Genomic DNA, 23,255 nt, shown 5'->3' with positions numbered 1-23,255 from the left:
AGAAAAAAAGTTGGGAAAGCCTTGAAAACCATATCAGCTCAACACAAATGCAAACAGTTTTAACAAAGGACAACAGGTGTCATTGAAGTGTAACTGTTCACCAGAGATATATTCAGCAAACGAGGCTTGGCAGCTTGTACCTGCTCTCATGCAACATACAGTAACTTGACTCACCTTTTGTTTGCTGCAGTAGTTTATTTAATCTGAGGTTATAGTGCTTTTCATGAAGTGTTGACACGAGTTTGTCACCTGTTACCTCTTTTGGCTCATTCCCTAATCTCACGACTAATCCCAAACCCTGTCAGGGATTCCACCGTGTGTCGTGTCTGACAATGTATGTGTGTGCTTGTTTCCAAATAAAGCAGAGCGAGCAGCTGGGATCCAAACATCACAACAGAAGCTGACGACATGGTGAAGTGAACAATTAATCTCCAAACACTGTGAACGCGACTGACAAATGCGGAACACTTTATCTTGGCAGGATCTTCTCGTGTGGTTCAAGGTAATGCTATTTTTAATCATCGGCACACAGAGCGCTTCATTCTTCACCGTATGTTCCAGGATGAGACTGGGTCTTTAATTAACAGATTAGCATTGATATGAGATGTCATTCTGAATACAGACTCACCTGATCTGATCTATGCAAACTCAGCTTCTTCTGCTGAAGTATCCTCCTCCTCCTCTTCTATCCCCTGGCTTTAAAATGCAAATCTCTGATGTCAGCACATTTCCTCGCAGACTGCCTCACAGGTATGACTCTGAATACCCTCTGCCCTCTCCCAAACCTGCTGGAAAACAAAAGACACACACAAAACCCATTTTGCAATCTGTCATCAAGGGCTGGGAAGCAGGAAAAATGCGCACGAGACAGAAATTGATTTCATGTGTTTCTCCATCTCCTCTCGCAGTCTGACTGGCACTCACTGTCGCTTCCTATTAATCAGACGCGGTGCAGAAAAAGGTCGACAGCAGAGCAGACATGCTGAAGACCGTAGAACAAAGCTTTTCAGATTAGTATGTTGAAAGATCAAACTGTCAAATGAGATCAGGGTGACATGTTTTGAACGAGGTGAAAGGCAGAGCCCGCTCTTTATACACATATAAGGAAATATGAACTTCTCAGGAAAAGAAGGCAAGTGCCACGAAACATATTTCAGAGACCTTGAGACAATATTGTATGAGCAAAATTACAGTGAGCCACAGCTGGGTGCTGAAGTGAAACAGCGACGTTCCCTCACGATGGAAACAGGTGACTCGTACTGTGTTTGTGGGTGGTCTCGGCTGACCTGTATTTTCTTAATAAACCAGTAAGTTAGGGTGTAATTATAGGCTGTCGAGCTGCCAGCGTGTCAGACTTGTATGTGTGGGTGAAAGTGCTGACAGTGTCATATCAGCTGTGTGAACTTACATGTGAACCATATACACACAAAAATGGAGAAAATATTTGCATAACTGTAATTTTTTTTGTTTTACTATCATCTTTTTTTCCACCCACGCAGACTCACACAGCTGTCTTTTATTTGCCAGGATCCAGCAGCAAATGGTGATACATTGTGAACTTTAACACACAGATTCTTGACATTCTTTATGGGTGTGAGTTACTCTCCAACTCAAACTGGCGTTTGGCTTCAGGACGCTTTTCTTTCCGGACAGCAGGTCACTGTCGCAGAAGGAGTTCAAGCAATCCTTTCCCACATATACAGGCTATTATTGACCTCTCTACATGCAGGAAGTCCATTTTTCACAGTCTTGCACAGGTTCAGCTCCCTGACTGAACACCACTTGAAACAAGGACTCCAGGTTTGGAGCTGCATCAGCATATTTTGCTGTGTATGACGGGTCTTGCAGTGGCACGCTCAATGTTGCTTAATGTAAAAGGAATGCTAATTAAACGATGCAACAAGCCAACTCAGGGCTGATGCAAAGATATAAAAATGTATTCATGAGCTACTATATGTTTATATTGCTGAAATGCACTATGCAAGTAGGCTGAAATATTTTTATGCAGGAAAATATGTAGAAGTATCAATCACAAGATGACCTTCCATAACGCCACTGAGCTCTCAGACCGCATCCATCCTGAAAGAGTATTACATATTTTTATACACTCACCGGACACTTTATTAGGTACACCTCCCTTTTGTCTTGAGAACTGCTAAAATTCTTTGTATCATAGATTCAAGATGTTGCTGGAAACATTCATCAGAGATTTTGGTCCATATTGACATGACAGAATCACACAGTTGCTGCAGATTTGTTAGCTGCACGTGCAAGACGTGAATCTCCTGTTCCATCCAAAAGGCGCTCTATTAGATTGACATCTGGTGACGATGGAGAGATTTGAGTACAGTGAAGTCATTGTCGTGTTCAAGAAACCAGTTTGAGATGATTTGAGCTTGATGACAAGGCACATTATCCTGCTGGAAGCATCCATCAGAAGATGAGTACACTGTGGTAATAAAAGGATGGGCATGGTCAGCATCTGCTCAAGTAAATTGTGGGTTTTATATTGTTCTCAGTTGGTACTGAGGGCACCACCTCAGTGAGTGACACCCAGAGTGGTTTCTGCTGCTGTAGCCCAACTGCTTAAAGGTTTGATGTTTTGTGCATTCAGAGATGATCTTCTGCAAACCTTGGTTGTAACGAGTGGTTATTTCAACTCTTGCTGCTCCAGTTTGAACATTCTCCTCTTACCTGTGGCATGAACAAGGTACTTTTGCACAGAGAACTGACACTCACTATTTTCTTTTTTGTGGAACATTCTCTGTAAACCCTAGTGATGGGAAAATCCCACTAGATCTGCAGTTTCTGAAACACTTAGACCAGCCAGTCTGGCACTAACAGCCATGCATGGTCAAACTCGCTTAAATCACCTTTCTTCCCCATTCTGATGCTCAGCTTGCAGATTGCCTTGACCTGCAGCTCAGTGCATTTAGGCACACACACAGTGCCTAAATGCACTGACTACAGAACAAACTGTTATCTATTAACGAACAGTTGAACAGGCTGCTGAATGTAAACCGGATAAAGATAAATCATACTGGGAGGTAAAAATTGTACTTCACAGTTAAAAAGGAATGTGGAAAAGGGGTCCTCTTGTCTCATCAGTCAGACCATGGCTATCTTCACACCTTCATTTTTACTAACCACCTGTAAGGTTTTGTGACTGTGTCTTTCACAGTTGTGATACAGACAAACAACTGCCAAAGAACTCAGACTACAGCTGTGGCTACAACAGGTTACACAAAGACAGAATCAAAGGGTGAAAATAACATGACTTACACTTGTTTGAATTGGATTTGATGAATTCTTCTGGTATTCATTTATACTGACATTTGGCATTTTTGGATTTCTGTGTCTATTTCCTTGTTTCAGGATCGTCTTAACGTTACCATAATTAAATTTCTTTCTTTTTTTTTTGTTTGTCTTATTTTTATGAGAAGGTACATTCATAACTACAGTGCTCTAGTAATTTACTCAGGTGTGTTTCTGAGAGTGTCTAAAATTTACTACACTATATCAGATGTTGATCTTCTTCATTTCAGTTAGTCAGGTCAGTAGAGGGAGTCTGAGCCTGACCCAAAACTTGAGTGGAGAAAACAGGATTCTATTATAGTCAGAGCGGTTTATTTTACATAGCCTATCAACAGGCCGAGCAGAAAGTCAATTAGCCTGCCACTTTGGAGACACACACACACACACACACACACACGCACACACACACACACACACACACACACACACACACACACACACACACACACACACGATGAGCTTTGTCAAATACTACCTCTAACTCCAGGAAAACAGCCTATCGTGATCAATACAGCTTTTAGTTTTGGATTACATTTTCTTCACAATATTATCGGTGTGGAGCTTCAAGTGAGACCACTCAACTTTACATTTGTGAGTTCCCATTTAACAAAAGAGCTCGGTTTTACAGTCAGTCATGTGCATATAAACAGATACTATGTCATTCCATTTATAAGAAATGTTCTCAGGCACATGGATAGAGAGTGCATGAGAGTTTGACTCACCATCCAAACCCAGGGCATCAGAAAGCATCCTGTCACCGTGCCCAGCCAGAGCTTCAGCACTTGTCCTTCTCTGGAAGAAATAAAAGTGGAAATACTGGAAGAAGCTCATATGTCTGTCATAAAACTGCAGACTAAATTTCAAACTCAGGTCATTTCCCCACTTTTGCATTAACCCAATCACGCAAGGTACCCTTATCCTTTCTGCTCTTTGATCTTCAATCATCTTCCACTCATCCTATTTTTCCCCAGTAATACGATGAACTTACAGGCAACCTCCCATCATCTTCATTAGTCTTTCATCAGCAACCCTACATAAAACGATGAGTGGGTCATTTGTACTTATGTGTTTGTGAATTAGCATTAATTGTCAAAGTCCCAGGGGAATCTAAGCTAACTGAAACAAGATCGACTATTTCAGATTGGAACATGTAACCTGTGCTTCCAGGTTAATTATATCCAGAGAGGAGTAATAGGAAAAATCTACAAATGGTAATGACGACAGAAACTTATCATTTAAAATAAAGAATTTAACTAAGGCAGGATAAGATTTCTGAGAGAAAAGCTTCCCAGGTGCCACCTATATTAAATACTGTTCCTGTTTCAAAGAGAAGCTTAGTATGGAGATTTTAGGATGGGAAGACAGACAATAGCAGACAAAATATGAGTGAATGAATGGCAGATGGAAAAGCCATACCTGTGGAAAATTCTTGATGTGAGATGCTCTTCCTTCAGGGAGTGCACACAGAGGAGAAAAAGCTAAAAGAAATGATGAAAACATATAAAGTCCTGGCAGCTGGAAAAGGCATTGAGCAAAGCCTGTCTGTAACTGGATCTCTGAAAGTTTGTATCTCGATATACTCCATTTGTCTCTGTGCTCATGTTACATGAGTGTGAGGTGATGAGCTAAAGTCTTCATTATTGCTTTTCTTCTGCAGTCCTAACAAAACTTTATAGGTAAAAACTTCTCCCTCCTCCCACATATTTGGTCATTACCTGTGCGGTCCTCAAATACTGCTCCTATTAAGCTTGTTAATATGCGGCAGTGATCTCTGCCTGGATTGGCTGTCCTTGCTTCCTGTAATTATAAGGGAGGAAACTTGAGGTGAAAGGTCGCAGCTTGCTAAGTTTAGCCCTGTGGACAAATCCAGACATAGGCCAGTATCTAACCACAGTGATTAGGAGTGTTTATGCATTTATGTGCACCACACACGTAAATATGATGCTATTTGATTTAAAATTCTGATTTGTCTAAAGCCACATATCCATCACTTGTGATTCCTCATCATTGCTACACATTTCCACCCGTGAAAGTTTCAATCAACCAGATGAAGAAATCTATTGGTTAATTACTCTTAGTCAACACTGCAGTCCATACAGAGCTCTGTGGGAACTCCATCTGACATTTTTCACAGACAGGGCAGCCCTCATGCTGCTGCATAACAGGCCTAACAAGTAGAATATACACACACTGTGTTAGTCATCAGTGCCAGAGAGTCCACCACACTGAAACACTTGTAGCAGGAGTCTGCGGTAGACCACAAAGGGCTGCCTTGCCAGCCACCCTCACTTGACATGCCATCATGCCTAAGGACAGGCGTGACTCCTGCCAGGGGCAGAGCCAGGGCAAGAACCGGGTGGTGGGCGGTGGTTTGATCACTCTCTGTGAGTTTAATATTACCAATAAACACTCACTCTGTTGTGCCTCAAAGAGCCTCTCTGTCTTGTAGAGAGTTAGAGGGGCTGCTGTGTTCCAAGACTACACCACAGGCCTGAATGAGGTGTATTGCTCCCACCGGGCTCAGAGATAGTCGTGTAAACATGAGACGATGTCATAGACAGTTTACTTTGTGTCATCCGTTCAGTGGTCAAGTATTTCCATCACTCAACTCTCACAGAGAGAACAGTCCCCCACATACAAGCTCCTGAATAATCAGGCCCCATCATGTCTTAAAGACCACATGGTACCATATCATCCCAACACAGCACTTCACTCTCAGATTTGCTGGCTTAATGGTTCATGGTATATTTAAAATTAGAATGGAGGCACAGCCTTCAGGTTTCAGGGCCCTTTTCTCTGGAACCAGCTCTTACCGGTAGTTTGGATTCAGGAGACAGCCACTCTCATTACTCTACTCTCAAGGCTAGGCTTAAAACTTTCCTTTTTAATAAAGCTTATAGTTAGGGCTGGATCAAGTGCCCCTGAATCATCCTTTAGTTATGCTGCAATAGGTCTAGGCTTCTGGGGGATTCCCATGAGTATTTCTTCTTCACTCATTAGGTCTTTATACACCACTCTGCATTTAATCATTAGTGATATTTATCTCTGACTCTCTTCCACAGCTCGTCATTTGTCCTGTCTTCCTCCCCTCAGCTACAGATGGACGCCCCTCCCTGAGCCTAGTTCTGCCTGAGGTTTCTTCCTGTTGAAAGGGAGTTTTTTCTTCCCACTGTCGCCAAGTTCTTGCTCATAGCTGGTTATCTGATTGAAGGGTCTTTACATTACAATATCAAGCACCTTGAGGCAACTGTCGTTGTGATTTCGTGGCATATAAGTAAAATTGCATTGAACTGTTAATACCTTCAATCTACCTCTAGTCATAGAGGCAGTGTAAATCTACGTATTTTATTCCCCCTGCATTATCTACATCCCAGCTGACCAATAAGTACAACAGTGGCAAATCAAATCAGTCACAGTGATTACATTATTACATAGACCTTGATTATATCATATGATCTTTATCAGCTGATGGAGTTGACCCAATTTGATTTTGATATGTAATCAGTTTAATAAGTCAGATTAAGCACCAATAATATATTATAAGTGAACTACTGGGCTAACCTTATCTGGTGATGAAGATGACCGTCATAATCAATGCAATGAAAACAACTTTGAATATCTATCGCAAAATTGGCCAAATTGTCGAATTTAACAGGGGAGACCTTGATAACAACTTTACTCAGTGGATTAAAACAGCTGTCTCTTATCATAACGCAACTCCGAGGCCATTGTCCATCTGATCAGGCATCAAAGATGTACCGCCGCGATCAATTTAAGCATCATCAGCACCGTCACAGACTCCACCAATAACGCTGTCCGGCGTCGCGCAGATCGCCCGCAGCTGCTGCCACTAAATACCCCCCCTCGTAGGGAGCCAAATAAGCATTTCGGCTGAATTCATTTGAACAGCAGCACGGAAAACAAATCACGGACCCCTCCGGGTTTCACTGACGAAAGTCTGGACATCCACTGCACGAGTACTTCCCAGTGCAGCTGAAACTGCGCTCCCACAGAGACAACAAAAGTATACTTACCGTCTCTTCTTAAAGCTGCACAATAAAATCCCAGCCGTTCCTGATTTCAGATCTACTCTGGTCTCTTATTTGTGCCCATGCGCCTCTACGTCTGGAGTTTTCCAAGTGTAGACTACCGATAGTTTTTGGAGGCTGCTTAAATCTCGTGTCCCACAGCTCCCACCTCTGACGTCTTGGAGAATGGCAATAACCTGAGCTCCTGCAGTTATTTGAATATCACTGGATATGTTTTCAGTTATTCCTGAATCTCTCACACTTTATAGCCTATAGCAGTTACAAGACAGAAGACCAAGTATAGTTTCTTTAATTCTTATACAGACATTTGTAAGCTACTTAAATTTCTTACTGAAGTTTAAGTGCATGGTGCCCGTCTGCCTGCCTCTTAAGCTTCCCCTCATAATAATAGTTATAGCAGACACATATCAAGCAGTGATACATCACACACTCGTCTCAATGCTTTCTGTCCATCTAACGTCTCATAAACAGAGCATAAACAACAACAGTTTTGATCTAGTGTCCGGTGCAAAAGAATGGAATAACATGGTTTTGAAATGATGCATGGCAGCCAATGTTGGACTGTTTTATTTCAATGAATGCATAGAAAGTGTGCAAAACAAACAAACCAAAACCTGACAGCAGAACTCCACTTTTGAAAATATATTTTAAAATTGTTTTTTGGTAACCTGAAAATCCCACAAAACTGTGATTGAATGGTTTAGCACAAAATAGGAAAAATAAAATGCGTTTTAATGCCAGGAGCTGGTTCAATACCACTGGAAGGATGCTCATTCAAACATTTAACTACTGAAGTATAGACTTTACAACATGAACAGAAACAGCTGGATGTCCCCACTTTATTCACTTGACATTAGCAAGTTTTTTCAAAATACTCCTGGATGCATCAATAATAAAATGCACGCACAATATATAAATTGCACATTTTAATAGGTTACTGCCTGGTTTTTTCATTTCACTGTGATAACTAAACAGCACATCATTTAAAGATTTTACTAAAAATTACTATTAATAATATTTCCCATTGTTTTGCCAGACTGAGTGATCCCTGTCTAAAATATACTTTGTTTTTATTATTATTTAAAGTTAAATAAGCTTAATTTTTAAACCCTGTAAACTAATTTTTTCTCATCTTCAGCACACCACCACCACCACACGGGTATTAAAAATGCATCGGTGTAGATACAGAACTGACAAAGAAGTCAACAGTGCACTGAATTTACTCTTGCATATTCTATTAAAAGTTATGTGACATAACTAATGATAATAGCTAATACCAATACTAGAGCACAGAATGAAGCTTACAGTGGAATCTCTGACCAAATATTATTATTATTAAAGAATGCCAGTAATCCAGTTTATTTATTTATTTTTGTTTAAATCAAGAACATATTTAACATTTGCTTGAAATATAAGTTGCTGCAAACTGATGCCCCCCTCTCTCTCTTATGTATATTCACAGAAGGTCAGCTCAGATGTTGACGGTGTGGGCGTGTTTCTTGCACAAAGGTTTGTCTTTCTTGGAGAAGAATGCCTGACCCTCCAGGTTAGTAGAGCACACCTGTAGAGAGAAAAACATAATATAGTTGGTTTACTTAATGCGTCATTGGCAGTATTTACTTATGTGGATTTCCAGCTCTTGTTGCACAGAGAATTAATCTCCTGAACATACTGTGCACACAAAACAGGTGTCGTGCCAGGTGAATCCTAGAGCCTCCAAGAACTTGTCCCCTGCCTCAATGGGGAAGTCGCAGCCATGACAGTTGGTCCCAAACAGGTTGTAGTAGTCTGAGTGAACAGCAAATGTTAGTCTGTTTGAACGAGACATTGTCTTTATTTTCTTTACAAAACATCGCTTAACCTTTTTCACAGTATGGCTGTCCGTCCTCCATGTGAAACGTGTTGCCTCTGATTGGGAGGTGGCAGGCCGAGCAGACGAAACAGGACACGTGCCAGGTCTGTTTCAGGGCATTCATGATCTCCTGTGGAGAAAAGATATCAAATTAAACACTTTTGAATCATTTTTGTATTTATCACGACAAAATGAATTAAAATAAAGTGACTATTTCAGTGTTAGCAGATGGATAGCAGCTCCTGCTATAAACACATGATTGTACACAGTTAACAATATTAAGGAAAGTTAGCTACAGCTTACATATGTATATGTGCTACAATCATATTACAGCTCTTTTTTTGAATATATGTCAACACACAGTATGTGCTGTATATTTTTAAATGTGCAATCACACACACTTCAGTGGATTTGATCAGTGTTTGCTTCATTTCCTGGAATAGAGTGGAGGGTAATATGAGTTTCTAGTTAAAGCGGACAAAGACACTTTAACCCACCCCCAGAATCTTCTGCTGGCAGCGGGCGCAGGTGGGAGCAAAGAACTGCTCATAGCACTGCACACAGTACACCTTGTTCCCCTCCTCCACAAATCCATGGTCTGCCAGGGAGGAGCGGCAGTGAGCGCAGTTGAACTCCTCAGGGTGCCATGCCATACCCATGGCCACAAGGAATGGTCCCCTGGTGGGATTGAGCACAGATCATAAACATAAGCAAAGCACCACTTGAGGAGTTTTACATAAACATTCTGCATAATAAGCTGTAGGCTGTACAGACCTTTAGACTTATTCAAATGTAAATGTAGCTGATGAAGAATGTTTTACTGTTCCAAAGCTCCTTTGCTGAATGCAGTTTTTCTGACGTACCTGATGATATTGCTGCACTTGCAGCACATTGGGGTGCGCGTACCAGCTGGGATGTGCTCAGCACGCTGTACCAGAGAGTTGAGGTCCTCAGGATGTGGCCGCGGGGTGGGGCGGTCTGGTCCTTTTGGAGCAGGATTGGTGATTTTGCCAAATGAAGGAAGTGCTCCACCCTTAGGAAAACCTAAATGAGAAAAAGCTATGGGTCAGATGACTGAAGAAAAAGAAAAGAAAAAAGATAAAGTCCTGGTTTATGTTTCAAAATGAAAGTGAACAAACAACTAGTAGTTACTAGATGCAGTTAACAGAAAAGAAGAGGTTAGGGGTGTGTGTGGTCGGATGAGGAATGGGAATTATTTAATGACTTCAGTGCCTGAACCATGACAGATCAGGCTTGGACAGAGCCACCCAACTGTGATTTTCCTACTGAGGCAAACAAATTCCAAGACACCTGGAAAAACAGAACGGTTTTTAACAGAAACTGATTCTTACTGGAAGAGATTTTTAGGTCTTTAAACACAAAGGACAGTGAGACTTTTAAAGCTGGGGAAAATATTTCCCCGTGTAGCAAATGCTATTTGCCTTTTAGGCAGCAGCTCTTTCACCTCAGTCTGTTTTTGTGGCTGTGATTTTATCTCTGCCCTCCTCACAGCTTTAGAAAACAGGCATAGAAAAGCTTTTAATCCAAACACAATGAAAAATGATTCTGATGTGATGATGATGATGATGATGATGATGATGATGTGCAGAAATTTAAATTGTGAAAATGATAAATTTAACTTATAAACACTGCAAATCTGAATGATGCATGGCACATACTCAGCCCCCTTTCACAGATATGTGCTTGTTTACTTGAACTCAGGCACTTGTTAATCTGATAAATAACAGTCAACAAAGACCTCACTGTGTCGCCTCCTGCTCTCTCTCCCTCTGAGGAACCTTTCAGCAGACGTTTTTAAAGGCTTCCAGGGAAATACTTTTGGATGCACAGTGCATCTGTTCATGTGCGACAGCATGCTTTTATCATACAGCTGGATTGATAATAATGATCACAGGCTGATTCCTTTCAACAAAAAGAAAATTTGCATTACTTCCTAAAGTTTTCATGCCAGGGTTTTCTGTATTTAAAGAGCAGAATAAAACCCTCTAAAACCTATAAAACATCACTTTCACAATCTATTTGGCTAAGGGGATCTTAGGAAAAGCCAATAATCTAAGCACATTAACTGAATAACTCTGGCTGTTATGGAGCTCATAATCTTAAATAGCTTGGTGTCAGATAAGATGAATGGGTGCTGCCATCTGTAGGCTAGAAACAACAACTACATCACGTGATCTATGTTCAAGGCAGAAGCAGAACCGTGTAAGTGGCTGTAAACAACAGAAGGAGGAAGAGAAAGGGGAGGATTTCTGTACAGGATGTTACTCTACCTGATGGAGCTCCAGGCTGATAAGGGGCTTTGTTCTGGGCTGCAGGACTTTTAAATGAGGAAGCAGGGACAACCTTGCCATTTGTGGGTGCCAATGCAGGTTTGGAGTATGTTTTCGCTGCAGGTGAGGTGTGCACAGTGGGATTGGTTTTCTCAACAGACTCACTAAAAACAGATATACATATGTCATAATTCAGCAACACACAAACACACGCACGCATGTGTGCACGGTAATTTCTCCATGACTTCAGAGGACATTACATTGACTTTTTGATGCAGTATAAACCCATAACTACTACTTGTTTGGCCCTAACCTATAGTTAGACCTGAACCATGTTTTCACCTTGAGCTTTAATGACTAGCAGTATGATGAGTCACTGGCTCACATTTGCATAATCAACAGTCTTCTTTGAACTGAAAATGAATGTGTGTACGGAATCATTTTAACCACGTCTACCTTGATGTAAGAAAACTTGCAAACCGTTGGAGAGACAGTGACAGACGGCAAGGGATCCCAGTTAGCGATCACTCGGCAGACCAGCTTTGCTCCAACAGGTTAACAATTTGCACATCTGGATTATTTTTCAGCCAGATCACATTGAATCTTATCAAACAACTAGGTCTATGTGTTACAACAGACTTGAGGTTTTATGTTTATTTGTAGTTTTGATCATAATCCAATGTGTTTTCTCCGTCTTATGCTGTCTGTAATATGTTACCGTTTGAATGACCAGTAACTCATATAAAAAACAATCCAAGTAAAACTACACCGAGAAGTTCTTCTAGTGACAAGCATCATGAAGAATAGTTAACGGTTTCAAACTGGATGCCATTTTGAATAATGTAATGCAATACAGTTCTGCAGAAAACAAAACATCCTTACTGCTTCCATAGGAATTAAGAGGCTGCGTAGCTACTTCCAACTGATTGAGTGTGAGCAGCATAAGTTTTGTCATTTTACTGGTTTGGAGCATTTAGCATTTGTGTTGTGCTTAAACTAATGCCCTACATGGTGCAGAATTGTGGAGTTTGTATTATATGACTGGAAATTTAAATTTAAATTCATGTACAGAAAATTCTTTCACATCACACACATTCAAAAACTGGAAATTTCTTACTGGCAAAGTGACTTTTTCCATCACAGAAGAATAAAAGAAGAAAAGAGTGGAAAAAGATCAAGAGCAATACAGAAAGAAGTTTATTGAAATCATACAAGGTGGACAAATATCACTTAGGTTAGTGTACAAAATACAAGAAAAAGACACAGAAAATGCTCAGAATGATACGGAATAAGATTAAGAGTGGAGGCTCAGATATGAACAACTCACTGCAGAAACACATACTATACACTACAGAATCGTGCTGTGCTTCATGTTCAGTCAAACACATGTACTTCCATGCATGAATCATTTACATATTTAAATTACATGTCACCAGAAAAAATATACTTTAAAACTATTTTTGAAACATAGTTTGTTTTCGTGTTACTTTAGAATTGGACATTTTAAAAGAGTTTGCCAAATGAAGGGTGCAACTATGCTGCTGCGCAAAGGCCGACAATGTAAATTTAATCAAAAATCAAAATTAAATAAAGCATTAAGCAAAACAAACCCTTTTCTACTACACATTTAGCACTCGTGCTGAAACGCCATGATGCCAGTCTCTCAGCTTGTTGTACTTGTGTCCTATAACTTCTGGGTCCAACTTGTTCAATCTGATTTGCCCCACGAGAAAGGATTAAAGAAAAGAAGAGAACAGGGAAAGGTTGAAAGGTTAAGTAAGTTAAGTAAAGATAACACATGCAAGCAAGGAAGCAAAGGCATGAACTAAGGAAGTATAGAAAACCTACTCTTTATAAACTTTTATTTATTAAACAAAGCAGATGTGTAATAGTCACTTCACCCTTAAGAGAAGTTCTCTGAATTAAATGTCACTAACAGAAGGAGAGCAAGAATCTCTTCTTGGCAGAGGTGCTTTTACCCACGTACCATTTAACAACCCACAACGCGCAGAGTGAATGACACACTGGTTGGTTGGGGTTCTGGTACAGCGGGCAGACTGTGTTTACTGCGGATTAACTCAACTTCAACATGAGAAAGGCCGTAGAAATCACGGCCTACGCTAAGCCAGTGGCTGTCTCCACTCACCCATCTTCCCCCCCGAGAGCTTTGAAACTGGCTTCTCCAAATTAAGAATAATTCGAGCGTTAAGATCAGGAAATCAGTGCTTTACTTTAAATCACAGGCTCGTCCGTATGCTTATACAATTATTCTGAGGGCCAATTCTGAATCCAAAACCTCTGTGATCAAGAACTTCTTATAACAGTACAACTGCCAAAGCAGATGCATTTCTTCCTGCAAAAGTACTCAAAACGCAGGCACCCAGACAGTGAGAAAAATGAAACCAGACGGGGGGTGGGGGGGTGACCCTCAAACATACACCAAGTAAGATTACAGTACTTACTTCTTTCCACTGTTGTCTGGGGTTTGTTCTGCAACAGAAAATAACCAAAAAAACCAATGAAAATGAAGCTGAATGTGGATTAAATAGTCAGTGAACATATATGAAGACACATGCTTTCATAATTTAGGGGCTGTGGACATAAAGTTTATCAGCTTCTGAAGGAAGGCAAGGCCAGGTTTTACGCTCAGCTTTCTAAAGGTTGTAGCTTTACCTCTACTCGAACCTATTTTAGGCTCATTTTGTGATAAGACTTCCTGAACTATTCTCCAGTTGCTCAGCTGCAGACACACCACACACAACAAATCACATGTGTTTCACACCAGTCTGGTAAGTGTGCCTGACAAAATTAGAGGGAAAAGACATCTGATCTCACTTCACTGAAGTGAGCCACTGTAAATGTCATCATGCATCTGAAGTGATCCACAAACACTTGCACGCACTACCCTTAGAGCTGGAGGAAAAGCCCAAACCACAGCCTGCTCATGTAACATCAAATGTCACTTACAGTCAAAACTGTAATATGAAATAATAAATCAATCATATGGTGATGAAAGCTTTTTTCTATTATTTGAGGAAGCTGCAAAATCACTATAATCTACACCAGCAATAGAAGTCCGAGTATAAAAATGCTGTTATTTGAAATATTATACTAGAAGTTAGCTTTAAAGAAAGTAGAAATATACTATATAATATAAATATAATACAATTAATTAAATTGCAATTACAAGCAGTGGTTTAGAAACTGGAATTTAACACTGAACTGATCCTTACAGTATTTCCTGGTTCCTGAAATAATGTCCGGCTAGTTTCAGCATTTTATTTTGGTACACACCGTTCTCAGTGCCAGTCATCTGGGCCAGGATACGGAAGGAGCGTGACTGGGAGGTGCCTGTCCGTGGGTGCCAGTCCTCTGTGTCCTCAATCAGACGCTTCTTGCTGGCATCACTTAGTGGGGATGAATGATTCTCAGGCTGCACAGCGGCTTTCCTTTATAATTAAACAAATAAGAAGAAATCATATTAAGGACGTGGTAAACTTTTGTGCTTTAAACATGCATCAAGGAGGATAATCTCTGCCCGACATAACACAAATAATGAATTTAGTACAAGTTCGAATATTTAACACAGTCAAACCATTTTAAATGCACACTTGAGGTGTAACACTCTTGCCATCACGGCAACCAACACACACGCTGTGCACACATGTGCAAAAAGCTCAGTACTGAGTCAGTATCAATAGAAGGTGCAGCTTGTAGATGCAGGTTTCACACTGTGACCTAAAAGCTATTCGATTTTTACCTCCGAGGTCTAGCTGGAGGTGAAGTTCTGCAGGCGAGCAATGAGAATGTACAGAGGAGAAAAGGAACAAGGACAGAAATGATCTGAAAGTTAAAGCACTGCGCAGATTTTTCTACATTTCACTATTGGAGTAAAAGTCAGCCAGTGAATAAAATCTATGAAACGTCCTTAAAAACTCTGCTTAATGTCTAATGCTTGATGACACGAGTTAAGAGAAGCCAAAAACAGTTTAATTCAACACACAGGCTGCATGTTAACAGCAGGGAGTGACTGAGAAACGACAATGACCACAATTCACCACAAGATGGGAGTGATGTGCTCTCGAATTAAGGGCTCGTCTTTTCCACCCAAACTAATTTTACCGCACTCTGGAATACAATAAGTGTAGTGTTCGAGTACTGGTCTAAGCTTTGGGTCAATTGAATGTCAAAAGCCCAAGTTTATGTAAGCTGCTCCACTATGTGTTTGTTTCATGAGAGAGGAGACACGGTGCGATCAAAAAGCGCACAAAACAGGCTATTCTCAACCAAAACACAATACACTGGCTGTGATTTGATTGGCCTTGAATAAACAGATGGAGCCAGACAGATGCAGAGCTGAGTGACTTAAGAGGCCCAGTGTGATGACAGGCCAGACTTCACTGGGTGTAAACACGGTATTAACCAGCACAGAGCCTGATGCTACTAAAAAATAATAATTAACAGTATGAAGTGACCTCCTGCTGGGTGTCGTGTGGGGGTTAGAATCAGAGATTGGTTATTTACAGGGTTTCACAGTTCCTTGGACCTTGAAATAAGCAAGTATGGTAATTTAATGAATAGAAACATAAGGTTTGTGAGGATTAGGTCAAAGAGGTGCAAGCAGCATGCCTTCGGTAATCATAAAGTAGAGAGATGTAAAGGCTATAATCACATTCCACATGGTTAGAAAGCTACTTTATCATTCACTGCACTAACTTGGTATCTGTCTCTTCTTCCTCCTGTGGGTAAAGAAAGGGTATATGGAAAATAATTGAAGCCCATAAGGAACATAAATAGACCAGTCGGAAAGAACAAGTATAGTTCAAAACACCCTTCTGAGAGAATGTGCATTGAGGAAACCACAGAAACCACAACAAGAAGACATGCAGGTTAACACACACACACACACACACACACACCAACACACACACACACACACACACACACACTTCTAGAGGCCAACAGTCCAAGATTGCAGGCAAAGAAAAGGCTGACGAGATGGTAAAGAAAGCAGTTTTACATGTAAAGGATTTTGTACTTCAGTATCATGGCGCTCAATGTCTGTTATTTTCCATAGTTTATATACTAAAAAAGAAATTCACCAATGTATGCACTCTGGTAACATAAATCATATCGCTATGACATATTTTTTCACTTGACAGAAAAAAAGAATGAGTGGTAAACGTAGATCAGGCTACTGTAGCCCGGCTACTGATCCAAAAACCTGCTGATGAAGACCAATCCAGCCAAACTGCTTCCTCTGTGGTCTTTAGAAGTACATAGCTGCAAGGATTTAAGCTAATTAAAAACAAATGTTGATGCAAGTACTGCAGTTTAGATAGAGTATCTGTTCGACAGCTGTAAAGTGTAAACGAGCTCCCGCTGCCAGTGAGGTAAGAGCGGAAAATCAGATTAAGATATTTCATATTCATTCAAGGCAATATTTTAGGAAATTTGAGACGCTACGATGTCTGTGGTTTACTGAAGCACATATTGTGTTTATATTTGTAAATAATAGTTTCCACCTTTAGTTCCTTTTAGATTGATAAATGGTACATACCCATTAACATGCTCTGACACTCCCTGGCTCTCCAAAAGACCTCGCCTCTGTCCGACAGCCACCTCACAAGCATTGGCATTGGAGTAAAGGTTAATAGGTGTGTTATAGACAGAGGGCTGTGGGACGTTAGGATGGGAGGAGGTGGTTGTCATTCTGGCAGGAGAGGAGGAGTTGGATGAGGAGGAAGAGGTGGATGAGGACGTGAAGGTGGAGCGACCAGGGCTGGGTTTGGGAACTGAACTGGCTGGAGCAGAGTCTGTGGCAGCCTGGCTCGACCTCAGCGGAAACGGAGGTTGCGGCAGTTGGGAAGGGGCAGCTGGTGTAAAAGCAGATGACTCAGAGGGTATAGAAGCGACTTTAGGAGCAGCCGGTGAGGAGGAAGCCCCACTGCTGCTGCCGCCAAATGGACGAGCGGTCTTGTTGTATGCAGGAGTGGCCTGACTTATTGGCTTGGTGTATGTGGTGCTTGGGGAAGGGTGAGTGATTGGAACAGGCTTAATGATTTCTTGAGGTTCATCCTGCATGAAAGTGAAGACAAACAACATGCACAAACAAGTTCACAACAAAACATCCCATGCATGTACTCTGAAACAGCATTCCCAACAGCACAGCACAACATGTAAATAAACTGTTTTCACACACTTTGTTTGTGTCATATAGGTTAAAAATGGTGCTCTGGGCCATTGGACATGCCAAACCAAAACTGTGGATCAACATAATCTCAGAAGGGCACAGCGAGGATGCTTACTTGCATGTAAACCTATACTATTTCATAAATAAATAGAGATGAAAATAGCTTAAGCTAATCTATTTTATATAGCAAATATTTTCCTTCATACCTTGGGTACTCCATCTTTAGAAGGGGCAGCAGAGGGCCTGAAAAGACAGAAAGAAGATTATTTAATCAGTGCTCATTAAACATCTTTTCAGCATCATTTTGCAATTGACTTGGTTTCACTAGACCTACTAAATGTATACGTAATAGAAAAACATGGTTCAAGTCGGGGCTTAATTTGCTTGTGGACAATTAATAGGTTTCATTATGAGCTGCCGAACACCGGTCTTATATTTCACGTCTCTGTCTTTTTCCAAAGGCCCTATTCTCAGACCTGTTCTTAGGATTAGAGAGGATTTCCTAAGAATTTCTGGAGAAGGTGTAAAAGCATAATCAATATCAATTTCAACAAAGGCCACGGTGGGAAAAGAGAATCACTTCAAAGGACAGACATATGCACTTTATCCACATGCTTCAATTTAATGCAAAATGCACATCCGGTATAGACATCTCATGTACAACTCTCAACCATAAAGTTCACTAAAAATAGCGCGATTTACAAGCATGAATATGACTGCTACTGAATATTTACAAGCTGAATATGACCCTCCGTGGTGCTCAGGAACTTTTACTCGTGCACCATAGAGAGCATCCTGGCGGGAAACATCTTAACCTGGTTCGGGAACAGCACCATGCAGGACAGACGAGCTCTACAGAGGGTTGTGCGGTCAGCTGAGCGCACCATCCGCTCCGAGCTCCCTGACCTGCACTCAATCTACAGCAGGCGGTGCTGGACCAAGGCCAGGAAGATCGTGAAGGACCTCAGCCATCCCAACAACAGACTGTTCTCTCTGTTGAGGTCAGGAAAGCGATTCCGCTCCCTGAAGACCAACACAGAGAGACTGAGGAGGAGCTTCTTCCCGCAGGCGATACGGTCTCTCAATCACACCACCACACAGTACTGACCCACACATATAGTTCTTACACACACACTGGACATTCTGGACATTGTTTTCACTTCATCACTTAAATCACTTTAAGCATATTTGCACTGCACAAGACATAATGTGGATTGCACAACACTGGACATTATATTCTTCATTTCCAGTTAATACTTGTACAGCTGCTGTTATTGTGTATATATTTATTTATATTTCTTCATACATTCTTATATAGTTCTATATTGTGTATTTTGTTGTACAGTTATTTTATTTTCAACTTTAATTTATATATTTTATCTTATTCTTTCCAGTTAAATTTACCCTTTTTAATTTTTCATATTTATTTCCTATCTTATTCATAGCCTTTTCCTTTTTTGTTTTCTTTAGGTCACGAGCAGTTGTCCAAGCATTTCACTACATATCGTACTGTGTATGACTGTGTACGTGACAAATAACATTTGAATTTGATTACTGCTAAACCCTAATTTAGAGTTTCTCTATATAGAGCCTATTATGCAGCCTACGCACGTGGCTGACGCCAGTGCAAACATTTATACCTGTAACAGACTGTGTTGATGTGGTGTGTTGTTAGATTTCTAGGGAAGTGCACATCAGATTACGTCATGTTTCAGCACACGGTTTGAGAACAGTTTGCGGTTACAGTGTACCTGCTGAATAGAGTTAATGCAGAGAAACAAATAAACCATAACATGGGGAATTTAATTAAACAAAGGCTTACACAGAATTTTATACAGGCCTAAATGTAGAAACTTAATGGCTGCATGGAAAATTTAACTTAAAAAAAGTTTTGTAATTTACTGCCCAAGCTGTAAACTCTTCAAAACCCAAACGATATTCTTTAAAAACAAAGATCACTTTGCACCAATTCAGAGTAAAGGTATTAATGATAATAATCACAATGTGTGATAACATAATGTCTTTGGCACCTAAACATGCTTTTTATGTATTCAAATAGATACAAAGAAATAGCAGCCTGGAGGAGGAAATATTCAACACAGTGATTAACAACAAATATATATCACGTGTAAGTGAAGCAACAAGCAAAACCTGCAGTATGTGTGAACTCACTGTAATTTAAAGCATGTTTTCTTCTGCAGCCTGGTGTTGAAGTGTGGGATAGATTTGATTTGTACTTATGACCAAAGCAGCTGCCATAATTTTAGCTGCTGTGGGAGAAGAGAGTAATCTCTTTTTCTCAAGATGTTTAGGAAAACATTGAAATCTGCATCATGTATGTACAAATATCATAACCAGCACAGTTCTTAGCGTCAAACAAAACTAACCAATTGTAAGCCCTTGTTAGGTAAATTTAAGGCTTTTAAAAGTGGACCCTACTAAGCTCTTTTCTTTACGCATATACATTTTTAGAGTCTACATCAATAACCTTGCATGTTTTACAATTCACAATAGTCTTTACTGATCTTATGCTGAGCCTTGCTGCAGCCCTTCAGCTCATTCTCTGTCTGAAAGAAACTGTTTTATGCATCTTTCTATTACTTTCTTGTGATTGGCTGCCCCTCATAAACCAGAGATGTACGGCTGCGATCATCATATGAGGGATATATGCTCTCACTGACATCATACAAAGACTCTTAGAGCAGTCTAAAGTGATTACTTGTACATATCCTTCTTCTTAATTTCATAATTTGATGCTTGGCTACCTTGAGCCACCACCACTGTAACAGCATATATAAATAATGACAAGCACAAAACACGCTTAGTGATCTCTTAAGATTCAAATACAGACAGAGGCATTCGTTAACAATGTGTCCTATATTTGGTCTGAACATGAAGACAATGTGCCTCTTATGCCTCATTAAGATAAAACAAAAAAGACAGACAGTGAGTCAGCAAGGCTGGTTCCGGACCAGGAGCTACGGTATGTCCTCTGGCTCGCTTCCTTTCGCTGCCATCCCTTATAAGGAAAACAGTCAACAAATTCACGCATTTCCTTTCTGACTGTGCTGAAGTGCAATAACTGAGCCAAAACCAGGTTATTAAAGAGCCCCACCCTTCAACCAGATGTTGATGTCATCTGTGCCCTTACTTGCATTGACGGTTTTCCACTTAACAGTTAATATACAGTATGCTTATTTTCCAGTGTACTATTCCATTGCACCATTAGGCTATAGTTGCTTATGAAGGAAACACCACACTGTGCCAAGGAAAACAGCAAAAGGTCTAAAGATCAAACAGCACAGTCCATGAAAAACAGAAACCAGCCTAAAATGAGGCAGCATGTATCCGATATCAGTGTCGCAGACTGGGGCAGCTGGGCGGATTCACTCTGTCAGCCTTTTCCCAGAGCAAACTGAACAAACACTTGACAGGGTGGTCCCGTGAACATCTGGTCCGCTCAGCCCCTCTGCTATCCTAGCTGGACCTGCTTTTGTTCTCCTACGACAAAGAGACAGACACTGCGTAACACAACGGGCCCACAAGTGTGTATTTAAGGTTCAAAGTCCAGCTGTATGTGTTGGTTAAGCTCAGTTTAACTAGATATTCAGACCTAAGAGTGTCAAGGGTATCGTGACAACTATCTATGTTCTACTTTTCATTATGAAGCTGGTTTCTGTTGAGAAGTATTCTCTCATTATAATTTATGGAAACTAACTATTATTTTATATATTATATAAGATTACTCGACTGTTTTCCTTCTGTATCAAAGCACCACTACTTGTATTACTGTATATACTCATGAAGACATAGTTCCACCTTTAGTATTTGTCTAATCGTGTGTCACAGGCAAAGATTTACATGTTATGTGCACAAAATTCTAGATTCTAGATTATGCACCAAATGAAATGATGAATAATAAATATTACATCTGGTTGACTTCTAAATTAGACACCAAAAAGATTTCTTCAGAGGAAAAAAAGCAGAGCATGGTTTTCATCAACACAGAGTTCTCAGTGTGCCCACTCTGTCACACACCAACACACCCACAGATCCAGAACACGAGAATGAGGAGGCAACAGGAGGAATCAGCCTGAGGGCAAAGCAATGTGACGTATTTCCACTCTGCCTGCGTCTCTTTGAGGGCCAAGAGAAACAGTCTGGCATATGGCATTTGACTGAATGATGGAGAGACTAATAGACACAGCTTTCTCAACACAGACATGTGCCTTACCAGCCTGCAGACCCGCATACCCACTTTTTGATGGAGAGGAAAAACTGCTCAGAGGAGTGGCCGTTAATTTTCCCCATACGCGTTTCACACGCATTTTCTGATGTTGGAAAGAATCTATAGCAACATCTGTCTGATTAAAGCTCAGATATGACACATGGGAAGATAGGGCTGAGGATAATTCATGCATACAAAAGGTTACATTATTCCAAAACCTCTGCTGAACGAAGTCTGCCCTGTTATGTTTAACTTGTGCAAAACTGTTGGAACTTTGTAGCTGATGTGGAAATCACAATGTGTTTTGTCAGACATGGAAGAAAGAAGATGAACAAAAACAAAAAGGGAAAGAAAACAACTAAGTTCAACAGATATGAGACATTAGGGGATGTGGTGGAAAAAAACATTTTTTTTGTATTTGTGTTTTTATGCAGCCAGCTTATCCGGTCAATGGCAAAACTCGGCATGTGTTTGGCACAATGCTTTTCCTGTCTGTCCATGCGCCCTCCCCCTTCATATTTCAATATGAATGCGCGTCTCTGAAGAGGAAATAGTGAATGTTACAACAGACAAGAGTGAGGACGGAGGTTTAAATAGGTGACACACACATGCTGCTCACTGAGGTAAAGCTTATCAGCATGTAACTAGTCAGTTGCCTGGATACTAACTAACATAGTAATCTCCTGTCTCTGCACGTCCGGTGTGTGTATATTTGCCGAGCCAGAACCCTGCGCTCTTGTCCGTATCAGCTGTCACGTGTGTTAGATTGATAGAGGACATTCATACCATTCGCACGTGCATCACTCTGAATATTACAGCTCCTCCACACGTGAAAGTGATACTCACTGATCGCGTGCGCTTGTCTTGGCAAGAAAATTGCAATATGCAAAAAAAGTGAACTACAGCATCATAACAAGATATTCAGATTTCAGTTTGATTATATTCAGCAAACCCAAGTCACATCCAGACCAGGTTGATTTATGCTGGAAAATGAATTTTCCTTAAGGATGAATCACTGAACCCACAACAGAATAAACAGATTCTAGTTAATGTATTTTTTGAAAGCAGTGTCCAAGCAATTTAATAAAACCTCATCCTTTCTTACGTTTCTTCCAACCACCACACCACATCTGACTAAGCCAGCAGTAAGTGAGGGCTTTGGACTGCATTGGATTGTTCTGTATCTCCCTGTGATATAAACAGCGTAAGACAGGTTGGGTGTACATTGGCTATATATAGATGCGTCTGCAGACAGACTCCAGAGCAGCCTAGCAGGTGACTACTGTTTAGCTAAAAACACAGACTGCAGCTAAAGCACAGGCTGCAG

At 40.6% G+C, this 23,255-nt stretch overlaps 2 protein-coding genes across 5 annotated transcripts in view; both read right to left on the bottom strand.

Moving 5' to 3' along the window:
* bmpr1bb (bone morphogenetic protein receptor, type IBb) overlaps positions 1–7,794 on the bottom strand; it is a 57,372-nt gene extending 49,578 nt beyond the window's left edge. For 2 of the 3 annotated variants that reach the window (XM_005941563.3, XM_042221678.1), the window contains exons 1-5: positions 7,350–7,794; positions 5,031–5,112; positions 4,732–4,793; positions 4,038–4,107; positions 629–788 (exon numbers count right to left, since the gene is read on the bottom strand). The gene's annotated coding sequence lies outside the window, so the exon portion shown is untranslated. Of the gene's footprint in view, positions 1–628; positions 789–4,037; positions 4,108–4,731; positions 4,794–5,030; positions 6,248–7,349 lie in introns of those variants that run through there. The other variant, XM_042221677.1, reaches the window with a different exon arrangement.
* Positions 7,795–7,898: 104 nt separating this feature from the next.
* Positions 7,899–23,255, bottom strand: part of pdlim5b (PDZ and LIM domain 5b) — a 34,669-nt gene continuing 19,312 nt past the window's right edge. Inside the window, exons 4-13 of one of the 2 annotated variants that reach the window (XM_042221676.1) lie at positions 17,907–17,943; positions 16,224–16,246; positions 14,802–14,956; positions 13,970–13,997; positions 11,508–11,671; positions 10,080–10,260; positions 9,714–9,894; positions 9,226–9,346; positions 9,037–9,152; positions 7,899–8,925 (exon numbers count right to left, since the gene is read on the bottom strand). In XM_042221676.1, coding sequence (XP_042077610.1) covers positions 8,836–8,925; positions 9,037–9,152; positions 9,226–9,346; positions 9,714–9,894; positions 10,080–10,260; positions 11,508–11,671; positions 13,970–13,997; positions 14,802–14,956; positions 16,224–16,246; positions 17,907–17,943 — 1,096 coding nt within the window. In that variant the 3' untranslated portion in view covers positions 7,899–8,835. Of the gene's footprint in view, positions 8,926–9,036; positions 9,153–9,225; positions 9,347–9,713; positions 9,895–10,079; positions 10,261–11,507; positions 11,672–13,969; positions 13,998–14,801; positions 14,957–16,223; positions 16,247–17,067; positions 17,586–17,906; positions 17,944–23,255 lie in introns of both variants that reach the window. The other variant, XM_042221675.1, reaches the window with a different exon arrangement.

The sequence above is a fragment of the Haplochromis burtoni genome, unplaced genomic scaffold (assembly GCF_018398535.1).
Source record: "Haplochromis burtoni strain Fernald_Lab_line unplaced genomic scaffold, NCSU_Asbu1 Contig_72, whole genome shotgun sequence".
Taxonomy (NCBI): Eukaryota; Metazoa; Chordata; class Actinopteri; order Cichliformes; family Cichlidae; genus Haplochromis; species Haplochromis burtoni.
This window is presented reverse-complemented; position numbering and strand designations above follow the sequence as displayed.